The sequence below is a fragment of the Chenopodium quinoa genome, unplaced genomic scaffold, assembly GCF_001683475.1.
Source record: "Chenopodium quinoa cultivar QQ74 unplaced genomic scaffold, ASM168347v1, whole genome shotgun sequence".
Classification (NCBI taxonomy): domain Eukaryota; kingdom Viridiplantae; phylum Streptophyta; class Magnoliopsida; order Caryophyllales; family Amaranthaceae; genus Chenopodium; species Chenopodium quinoa.
The window spans coordinates 7741307-7752824 of NW_018742484.1; the positions used below are offsets into that span (position 1 = coordinate 7741307).

The 11518-nt window shown below is 35.6% G+C and overlaps 1 protein-coding gene across 1 annotated transcript; it reads right to left on the minus strand.

The window, feature by feature from the left end:
- Positions 1 to 555: 555 nt before the first annotated feature.
- On the minus strand, positions 556 to 11518 carry LOC110719676 (long chain acyl-CoA synthetase 4-like). Its single transcript, XM_021898655.1, has 19 exons — positions 11364 to 11518; positions 8902 to 8965; positions 8707 to 8796; positions 8315 to 8371; positions 8007 to 8055; positions 7735 to 7811; positions 7457 to 7496; positions 7282 to 7376; positions 5628 to 5795; positions 5415 to 5525; positions 5216 to 5303; positions 5079 to 5145; positions 4793 to 4868; positions 4547 to 4664; positions 2381 to 2626; positions 2145 to 2284; positions 1441 to 1623; positions 1236 to 1355; positions 556 to 964 (listed from the first exon to the last, which is right to left on the minus strand). Exons 1-19 carry the CDS (start codon positions 11516 to 11518, stop codon positions 929 to 931), a joined length of 1980 nt encoding a protein of 659 aa, XP_021754347.1. The 3' UTR covers positions 556 to 928.

The following is an 11518-nucleotide window of genomic DNA, read 5'->3' on the forward strand; positions in this document are numbered from 1 at the left end:
TTCCCTTGTATTGTTAGGAACAAAATATGATAACTCTTGACAATCCCATCCCCATCACACGCACCACTTGTACTAACAGCTCATAACCGGCAACCTGCCACCACCACAAACAACACTCGACAGTCGACACTGATACCACAATACAACTTCCAAATTTTCTCTATCATGAATACACCTTCCACCAACCTCAGCGTTTAGCCTATGAGCTTTATCCTTATGTATGAAGCGGCAACAAGAGCAATGGAGAATATGCTAAGAAAATGGGTGATTTGATATAACTATAGTTACTATGAGTCAGCGTTTATGTCCAACTTGTCCAAATGGCATATTGTGATAATCACTAATTCAGACATAATGTAAGATTTTACCAATGAAAATTTTCCAAATAATGTTGCAAATCTCGCATTAACTTGTACTTTGATATTTATTCTCCAAACATATCCTCACTTGTGCGTAAGTGTTGATAATGTGGTCAGGTTGTTCCTTAAACACGAACATCGATACCTTGAACACATCATTTGTGAGCGAGTCTCATGGTCTAGAAACATACAGCCATAAAATCTAGAAAATCAGCAGATCAACTCCTGATAATCCAAGGGGGGATATACATTATTTCCTAAGTGTTTTGTGAGTCTGCTGGTCAGACATTACAATTAGTACCAAACATGATCAGATGTTTATCCGACCCTTGAAATAAGGATATAAATTTCACATATATAATGTTTACATAAATTACTATTCATATTTTCTTATATAAAAACATCAGAAAATAGACTCCAAACATTCAATTCAATTTCCACTATTGCAACTGTAACCTGTAATTTTATCAACTGTAGGTGAGCATAAATGTACAAGGGATCAAGAGACAAACAAGAAGCACAAAGTGAGCTAAATAAATAGTGATAAGAGCAGGTCTTCAAGCACTTGGTTAACTTGCTGTCTTGTACATGTCATCGATAATACTCTGCATCACAGGGCATTAAGATCAGAATACAGCTTTAAACTCTGCATAGTTGTTTTACTACGAAGTATTTATGTCTATGATGGAACTCATCTAATTTCTACAGACAGGCAGTAAGTTATTCAAGACTTCTTATTTTACATATTATTAATGGTTTGTTAAGGGGAAAGAAACCAAATAGGGGGGAGGGAATCAGGTAGGCCAAGTTAGGATTTAGAAGCTCGTTCTTAACACAACAAAAATATCTATTCTGAGGCACACAAGAATGACTCACTTGATAGTATTTGAGCATCTGCGGCCTCTTCTTTTTAAATGTTGGGGTGAGAAGGTCACGCTCAAGGTCGAAGGGCACTGGATCCAGATGAACAGCTTTGATAAACTCAAAGCCTTTTAGCTATTGACAGCAAAATGAAAGTCAGAGGAGCTCAAAATTTTTAATATTTACTACCAATTAGAAAGGGTGGAGAGGATTAAGTTACCTTCTTCTCTTTTCCAATCCTTTTGAGCTCTTCGAGTATGAATTCCTTTGCCTTGGGATTTTCGCACAGAGCGTTGAAATCCCCATTTATCTCATTGGCTTCAGCCCAACGCGTAAGTGCACCCTGGTTCGGATTAGCAACTGCAACAAGGAATGATTGAAAACTATTCCCATAGATCCATATCTGAAATTGAGAGGGAACTATCAGTGTGTGCAGATGAACAACAATTTTATGTATACATCATATGAACATATTAAAAACAGGTATGAGGTATCTATGTCAGCTGACAATGCCAAATTGCCAATAACATTAAGTACTCCCTAACTATTGGGACATGAAATTCGAAAAAAAAAAAAAAAAAAAAAAAAGAATTCCTTCCCCATTTTTGGTCATGCCTTCTTCTGGATATGACAAAAGAGACCAAAAAAAAAAAAAAAAAAAACAAAGTAGTAGAAATCTCTCAAGGATCAATGTATCTTGCACACGACAGTAACATTTTACGTATTTTGCTAGAATTTTTTAAAAATCTTGGGTAACTTTTTATTGTTATCTAAAACTTTAGCAAATCACATAATATATGGATTTTTTTAGCTTCGGATGATAATCTCCTTTGCTAACTCCTGGTTTGACCAGATTGATCAAATGATTAAACAGGAGAATTTCAAAATCTATTCAGCACAGAATGAACATTTTTAGGATAATACCGAGTCAACAGCAGAGCAAAGGCCATATATGTTCTCCAAGTTCTCAACTGCAACATACTCCCCTTGTGAAAGCTTAAATATGTTTTTTTTACGGTCAATGATTTTCAGACTTCCATCTGGTTGCCATTCTCCAACATCACCTGATATATGCAACCTCATAAGCAAGTTATTATAAAAAAAGATGTAGAGTTTAGCAGCTGACTACCACAAGAAAGTTCATTCTAACTTTCACGAACCTGTGTGGAACCATCCGTCGATTAAGACTTCCTTAGTGAGATCTTCTCGTTTGTGGTAGCCTGAGAAGAGAGTTTTTCCCCTGATACATATTTCTCCACGTGGTGTGTTAGCAAGAGCATCATATCCCATCTCAGGGACAGATTCAAGGCATACATCCACATTTGCCAGTGGAGGGCCAACTGTCCCAATCATCTGAAGCTCATTTGGCAGTGAAACAAATGTTCCCGCACAAGTTTCAGTCAAACCTACATTATTATTACGAAAAGAATATAAAAGTCAAGAAATAGTTACTGTCTTTTGAAAGTACAGTATATAACTGAACACTTGAACACTAAAGTATTTAGGTATCAACAATCCCCTGACATGTATATTCTCCTCGAGGAAACATTAGTCTTGTATACAACTCTGGAATGTCCAATATAGCTGTTTAAAGAAGAAACAGACTATGACTGATTTCCTAACTTACCCCCGCTGATATGGAATGGTGGAGACTTGAGAAAGAATGGGAAGGAGACAGCTATTTTACGTGAAATTATGATCAATCCTTAAGAGTCGGACAATGAGACCATTAATTTCAGGAGGGAATGCGGGAGTTTTTCAACCCTTGTGCTCCATATAAAGTAATTTCCTTTCATTAAGTACTGTTAATAGGATGCAAAAGGGGTAAGCTTCATACATCCAACATGATTAGGCCTTTGAATACTGTTAAGTGGTTTTCACTTTCAGCCAAAGAATTTTTAAAGGAAAAGGAGATACAGTTGAGAAATGAACCAAATAGAACAGAAGTAGCAGCAGAGACTGCAATTTGAGTGTCATCCTATGTTAATCGGACACGGCTAATATCGCGAAGTGTCTGTGTTGACACGACACTTCACGGACACGGACACGGGACACGTGTCCGATCCTTCACTGTGCACTCGCACACTTCCATTAAGAGAGGAGAGGAAAAAAGAAAAGAAACATGAAAGAAAAATATATCTTGTTCGAAAACCACCATTAATATAGAGAAGATGGAGAGAAGATTGCCATTTATTAGGAGAATTTACCGAGGAAAAAATTATAATAAAAAAAATAAGGGTAGACATAATGAAAAATTTAAAGCTTTTGTAATATATAATTTATTTATATAAATTTAAGTGACGTATTGACGTGTCCCCGTACCCGCGTCCAAATATCGGACAGAGTCCCCGTGTCTTAAAATTTTGGAACTTGCCGGATCGGACCCTTGGACATTTGTCCATTCCCGACACCCGTTCCCAAGTCCATGTAACATAGGTGTCATCAATCCATGACAATTTGACATTCAAAATGCAAATCTCTGTGTGCACAAGAACTACTGATTTTAAAGGTGTAATTCGAACTTATTTATGCTATAAACCGAAGGAGAATCTACCACTATTGTAGTCTTTATAGTCAAAATTATGATTAGGATACAGAGTAATGACAATGATATCATTATTACTATTGCAACTTAAACCACCTAAACTTTTAAATTGATAATAAGTGGAAAATAATTGTGACTAATAAGTAGAGTATATGTAATGTTTCTAAATTATTTTGAGCTGAACTAAATATGTGTTCTCTTCACTTGATTATCATTACTATTGACTTATTACAGCTTATTGTATTAGTAAATCGAACTTGGGCAGCCCTTTTAAACACTAAACTTAGCTGAGCCTATGCAACCTAAGATAAGTGAAATTAAGCTGAGTACATTATAGCCTATAGTAGCTAAGGAGGAGGGGGGGGGGGGGGGGAACATTTGGTCAATGCTAGGGAGTCAACTTCATATTTAGATCTCACTATGCTTAACTGGACAATACACTCGCTCCAACCCACCCCCCCACCCCCCCAAAAAAATACAGATGCAAATAAGGTCAATCTATGGCGCAACAATCAAATTTCTTTAGTACAAAGAAAAATTGGCAACAATGCATATAGCATAATCGATTCAAGAGTTATAATCAACGATAAACCTGCCAAAACAGGTAATAATTTAAAAACCATCCTGATAAGAAAAGTTTGCATCAATTAACAAACCAGTGAACAACTGGACAAGTAAAATGGAGTCAGTATCTCCAATCAACTATCTGATGCGTAGAAGCCCAGAAATAGTCAATCTATCTGACACCCTTCTCATATATGAATAAGTTTATAGAACATACCATATCCTTGTAAAACATAACAGCATGCTACAACCCGCAAAAATGTTTCCACGTGACTAGCTAGTGGAGCGGCTCCAGATAGTATTAGTCTCACTTTTCCCCCCAAGCTTTCCTTAACCTGATTTTAGTCATATAAAATGAAAAAATAAAAAAAAATCGAGTTAGATGATTAACCAACATAGTAATAGTTCAAAATAAAGGGGAAAATGTTGTAAAAATAAAATTACAGATTAGAAAGAGTTCTACCTTACTGAAAACAAGTTTATCGAACATTGGAGAAGCCTCTGAATGCTTGGTTCCCTTCTTCATGTTATTCAATTTTCTGCACATTATATACATGTAATTTATAAGAAAAAAAAAAAGGTCATTGATAAATGGATAGAAATTCAATGATGGCATGAATTAACAAGAAGCTAATCGAAGAAATAATACAAAAACTAGATGAAATCATACCATCCCAGCATTGGCTAGTGAATAAAAAAACTAAAGCAATTCCAGGAATTCCTAGTTACACTTGAAGAGTAATGTTTACCGTGAGTATGCAAAACCAAAAAGAGTACGTTTCAACAAACCACCAGCACGAAGTTTCTCTTGCAAGCCTGCATGTGCAGCAGTCAATAACTTTTCGTAAATTCGTTCTAGTATTCTACAACCCATCTCCCAATGTACCTGAATAGATTCTCTCTAATACACGAGGAACAGCACAGAAAACTGTTGGCTTTAAGGCTCCAATATCCTCAAGCAATAACTTGACATCCTGATATATAATACCAAGCATAAGTTTTAATAATTATCTTCCTAATGTGCCAGAGTAAAGCATTATATCTCAATAATTACTCTAGAAACATCACAGCAAGCAGTTACTCACCCCTCTCCAAAATCCTATTCGTGCACCATGAGAGATGAAGGCTTCCTCAATTACCCGATCAAAAATATGAGCCAAAGGCAAGTATGACAGATACACATCATCTGGTCCCAACTGCAGAAAATACATAGAAAAGCCCAAAATAAGTATGACGGAAAATTCAAGATTCTGCTGATAAGTGAAGACAAAAACTCCACAATAATCTATTTTAATCACCTGTTCATTCACATTTTCTAAAAGGCAGTCGACACCAGCAATTAAAGTAATAATACTTTCATTTGATATAAGTACACCCTTTGGTTCACCAGTTGTTCCACTAGTATACATTATTGTGCAGATATCACTCTTGCTCTTCTTTGCCAGTTCATAATTTTTATCATCACCCTATAGTAAACAGGCAAAGATCAAAAGGCAAACCCTTGCGAGTCATGAATTAGATGAAGCAGAACTGCACAATAGAACTTCATTCAGACTCTTAAAAAAAATATTCAACCACTCACACACACACAAGAAAAATAATACTCTGAAATACAAGAAACCAAAATATTGATTTCTCAAAGGGACTTGTGTTAAATTGAAATTGCACAGATACATAATACAAGAAACCAAAAATTTTAATTTGTCATAGGGGCTATTGTGATATATAATTTGCACAGACCTGCATAATACAAGAAACAAAAGTTTTGATTTGTCAAAGGGACTAGTGTTAAATCGAAATTCCACATACCCGCGTAAGTTTTGGTCTATGGAAAGCTACAAGGGGGAATGGTTGTAGAAGAGTTTGAACCCAAGTGTTAGGTACTACCACCCAAATTTTAAACAACTAAGCTAGTAAGCATCCACACGGCGATTATCACAACAAAGCGAGACAGGTTAGCAAATTATACAAAGATGCACACAGTCCCAGTTAGGAAGTTACTAATGCATGTCACATAAAATGTTACAGATACAAAGATGCATCCAATCCCTCTTGTTCTTAACATTTTCCATTTTTGTCCGTTTAAAAAAAAAATTTAGCACTTTAACTTAATTCCATTTTTGGCAAACCCCTTTTACTACATTATTTCATTACCCTTCTTACCCCAAAATTTACACCTCTCCACTCAGTCTCTAAATGTGGATAAAATAACTTCATCCACATTTATATAACCTTACCCACCTTTTTACACTTTTCACCTTCTTCTTATATCCACTAATCACATCAACATTCTCTTTCTAATTGCCTTAATTTGTGTGCAAAAAAGTTAGTGTCAAGAATTTTCAGAAATGGAGGTAGTATATAATAACTAATTTGTATTTTTACATTGGAGGGGAAGGGGGAAAGGAAGATTCAAGTCATTTGGGAAAATGGCAAAGCAATTAACACTATTTTCCAATTATCTTTTCCCTCTTATCACCATTTATACGTTTCAATAATGGATATATAGTCAAGTAAACGTTTCAATAATGGCTATACCCTTATATAGGGTAATATCGACAAAACAGAAAAGTTAAAATATGAAGAAAAACAATATAAGACAATTTATCATTTTATCACATCAAAGAACCACGAAAGCCTGTCACAAATTTGCAAAATGTTGATATTGCTCAATAGACACCATTATCTTAATGACTTATTACTATTCTACTGCAGAAATACCTTTACATTTTGCATCCTTAGAACTAGATGATAGGTACTCTGTGATATCTTTGACACACAGTGACACAGCCCCAACTCCCAAGTGCTTCTCAAAAAATCAATCAGTCAGCTAGGCAACAATAATAGCAAATGAAAGCAACAAAGTTGAATAAATGCAAAGAAAGCAGTAAAGTTCAAAATCAAAAGGTCAAAGTACACTGCACTATTACAGCATCAAACTATACCACTTACCAATTGCAAAAATTCATCCCAACTATACATCTGCAAACCAAGTTTTTCAACTTCTTCTTTCTGTGTAGGTGTGATCTTCCCAAAGCTAACCAAAGCTGCAAGAATACTCCTCATAAAAACTCCATAGCAATAATATGTAAAAGTTCAATAGAATAAAATGGCAGAGAGAACTTACTTTTTAAGTAATTAGATGTGTTCGGCAAAGCTTTAACCAGCTGAAGCAAAGTACAGAAACAGGTAGTGTCAATACAAGCACAACATTGCTCCTAAATTCTTAAACTTTGATTAGGGAGAAGATACCCAGTAGAACTTTGTTAAGTCAATAAAGTATGTAACTATAAAACTATCATTTGACAAGAGGCCATAAACAAGTTACTCGTTCTGTTTGAAATAAACATATCCAGATAGTTAAGATTTTATGGATCACATCAAGAACCAAGGCCAGTCATATACCTCAGAAATCTTTTTTTCTTCAACAAACACAATTGAAATTTCTGCATGGCAAATGATATATTCCACAGCACCCGACCCTACAAAAAATTCAGGAGAGATGAAAACCCAGTTGACAAAAAATTTAATGTGTTAAAAGTGCAATGTCATTGTATAAAACAGTTTAAAAGGATAATGGTTGTATGATACAGGTAATCAGACATTTTATATCCCTTAAACGAACCAAAATTATAGATGGCGTAGTTGTAGATCTTCATACAAGGAAAAACTATTACCTAAAGTGTCATACAAAGGAACACAACGGATTCCATGGGCATTGCAGGCCTGTAAAATTACATCAATAGTAGAAAAAATCAGTAATCGGCAATTTATACAAATTGTAGTTCCAGCCAACCTCCGATTTTAATGATGTATTACCACAGTTCAGAAAAGGACTAATTTCCCATGGGATCTTATAACTCATCAGGAGAAACATCAAACGTATAGAAAGAGTAAGATGGGTGACCCACAAACCGCATAAAAAGTTTAAGACTATATCTTGAAGGAGCAGAAACAAAGGGATGGAAAAATAATTAAAACGTACCTGCATGCTCATGATCCACTCTGCACAGTTTGCTCCATAGATACCACAGCGGCTTCCCTGACAGGAATATATATTACACTATTATAAGAACTGCTGAAGAACCATTTTATGGGCAGGGATTGAGCACAAATACACAATACAATGAGCAAGTAGCTTTGTGATGTACAGAATGATGGTGTCAACTAACAAGTTTGGGGGTGACATTATTTATGAAAGTGCCACTGAAAGAGATATTGGCCGTGCAAGGGGCAACCTAAAGCCTTAGGAGAGAGGAGAAAGGGTGATTCTTTTCCCCCCAAACATAAGTATTAGTTGAAGCCACCAACTAGCCACTAAAGAGATGAGACCCACACATGAACGCTCCCAAAATAATTGTGCCAAGGACAGCTTACCTCTCCGACGCCACAATGACGAATTGAATTTCCCACTTTCATGACAATGTCATAAACCACCTTGTAAGTAAGCCATACATAATCTCCAGCCTGCAAAGACAGATCAAAGAGTGGAACTTGTGGATTCATATCATGCAATACAAATATCCTACTCTTCATATCATATAGACTAACAGGAAAGCAGGGATTGCATACCTTTCCATCCACAATCTTACGATGACCAAGCATTGGATTATTAGGGTATTTCTTCACAGACATACTGCAGTAGAAGCATATAAATTACTTTTATGAGCCGGATCACATGCTTGAACTCGTACTAAAAAAATATTTTGACGAAAACTTTTGCGGTTAATTCAGTCTGTATGCTAATCAAGTCAAGTATGTGCCTAGTAATGATAGATAGAAAATAGGCAGTAAACTGTTCATAATGTAAACTTGTAAAAGGCCAAACAATACTTGACAATAGGAGGAGAAAAGCAGCAGGGATGGACGTATAAGAAAGTTGTATACAAGTCCCAACTATGAAAGTCAAAACTAATGTCTTCCACAGGATAATGAGAGGCTGTATGCTACAGGAGCTCTGTGACAATCTGACATCTATGTTTCTCGGACTCGGGTACCCATGTCCGACCCTGGTACATGTCCCAATGTCCAATTTGGTTAATTAGTAAAAAACTTTCACAATTGGTCCAGATGAAGTGTCCAAGTGACCTAACCCTGTCCAAAAAGTCAAGGGTCCGACACACAGGTACTTGAGGTGTAAATGGTGTAATGAAGAGTCCAAATAACATAAGTGACATATATTAGATTGGGTGAAGAACCCAACTACTGTTGGTCACTCAAAGCACCCGAGTGGCCGAGTCCATGCCACATATCCAGGTATTAAAACATCAAACCTCAACCCAGGAAGGTAGTTTCAACTATAAATTAGGAAAACATAGCCTAGGTTGTTTCAATTGCACCCCTCAAAGGGGAAATCTCTGACAAGAAGCTTCAGAGATTTTGCATTCAGAAATCCAAGCACCTGTACCTCCATCCCATGCGTGATCAGGGGTGTTCTTTTGCAACCCACTGTACACAGAATTAGTTACAATTACAAGTTCCCAACTGAAGTATATGGCAAGTTGTCGAATTAAGCCATATTTCAAAAATATTGGCTTGTTTACACTCTAATTTAAGTCTCTGAGTATCACTTCTGTAATTACTGGAAACAGAAATTTGTGAAAACCACTTGGCCAAATAACATCTGTCAAGACAAAAAAGTAGAAAAGGGCATAGAAGAAAACTGTAGTGAAGTCCCAAATCCCAACTATGATATTCAAGACAAAACTAATGTCTTCTACTAGATAATCAAAGGTTATACTAATGTACTTTGTATGTGATTAGAGTCTATGACAAGGATCAGATGGAGTCAAAGGATCCAGGGGTTGAACAAGGCAATAACAGGAGTTCTATCTATTGTTGAGCATCTAAATCCTATACCATATTGGCCGTATACTCCGGTATCTAGAACCTGAATCATGGAACCTCAAGGACTAAACCTTGGTACTAAGTTTTAATCCAGAGTCCGGAAAACATACCCTACATTGATTCAATTCCATCCTCATGGATGGAGAACCTAAGCTTGAGAGGACTTGGCTTCTAGGAATCCAAATACTTCCATTTCAGACACAAGGTCAGGGACTCAGGTTGTCTACTGAAACTGGATTTTAAAAATTTAAAAAAAAAAATAAAAAAAAAGAACAGTGTTTTTAACAAAAAAAAACCATTTTTAACAAAATATTAAAGTAGACTACCTTTAATACTTCTTCCTCCATTCTCAATTAATTGAGACAATCAGAATTTCACTCATCTAGATGCAATACGTTAACCTTTAATATCTTCAATCATCTCTAATTGAAAATTATAAAAAATATTGATATTATGAAAATATACATTGAGACGAATCTAACGAAACCTAACGTAAAAGACACAATAAATAGTAACATACTAGTGTGTGAATTGCATAAAAACCCAATTGTAGCAATTATGACAGAATTGAGGAAGTTACAACAAGGAGGAGACAGCATAAAAGCTGCAAGACGTGCAATTACTGTTAGGTACTCCGTACATTAACTACACATTCCTCCTGATTCCTGACTACCCCAGCTCCTATGAACTACTCATAACTACTCCCTCCGCCTCTAAAAGTTTTCATAGTTTTGATTTTTTTGTGAGACAATCGCCGTCAAACCAAAAACGTTGAAGGAGAGTAAGAGCATTAGGAAAATAATTGAATTGAAAACTTTAATCGTTTTATGTGAACATAACAGCAGCATTAGTATAGGATGAAAATCTAATTAAATCTGACATGCATAATTTCTTAATATAATCAAAGCTAATATTAAACATTAGTACCAAATTTTACACAAAGAATCAATATTAAAGCAATACAACTTGAATTAGCATTCCAAAATTAAACAAATTAAACATTATTATACATCTCTTCATATTATTACGTTCTATTCAGCTAATTTCAATGAACAAAAACCACAATAACGCAAATCTCTAACAATCGAAAACAAAAATCAATCAAATACAAAAAGTCAAAATCGATCAACTCCATTAAAATTGAAAAAAATTACAGAAAGTCAAAGGAAAAAGAGAGAGAAAGTAACCTAAAGATATCCCAGCAAGTCTCAATACCAGGAGGAGGTTGAGGAAATCCATTTTTAGCGAAAATACTGCGATAAACAAGTCCAACGGAAGGTTTACCTTCTTGTTGAGGCTTCGAGGATTCGATCTCGTAGATGTATTTCTTAGTTTCCGCCAT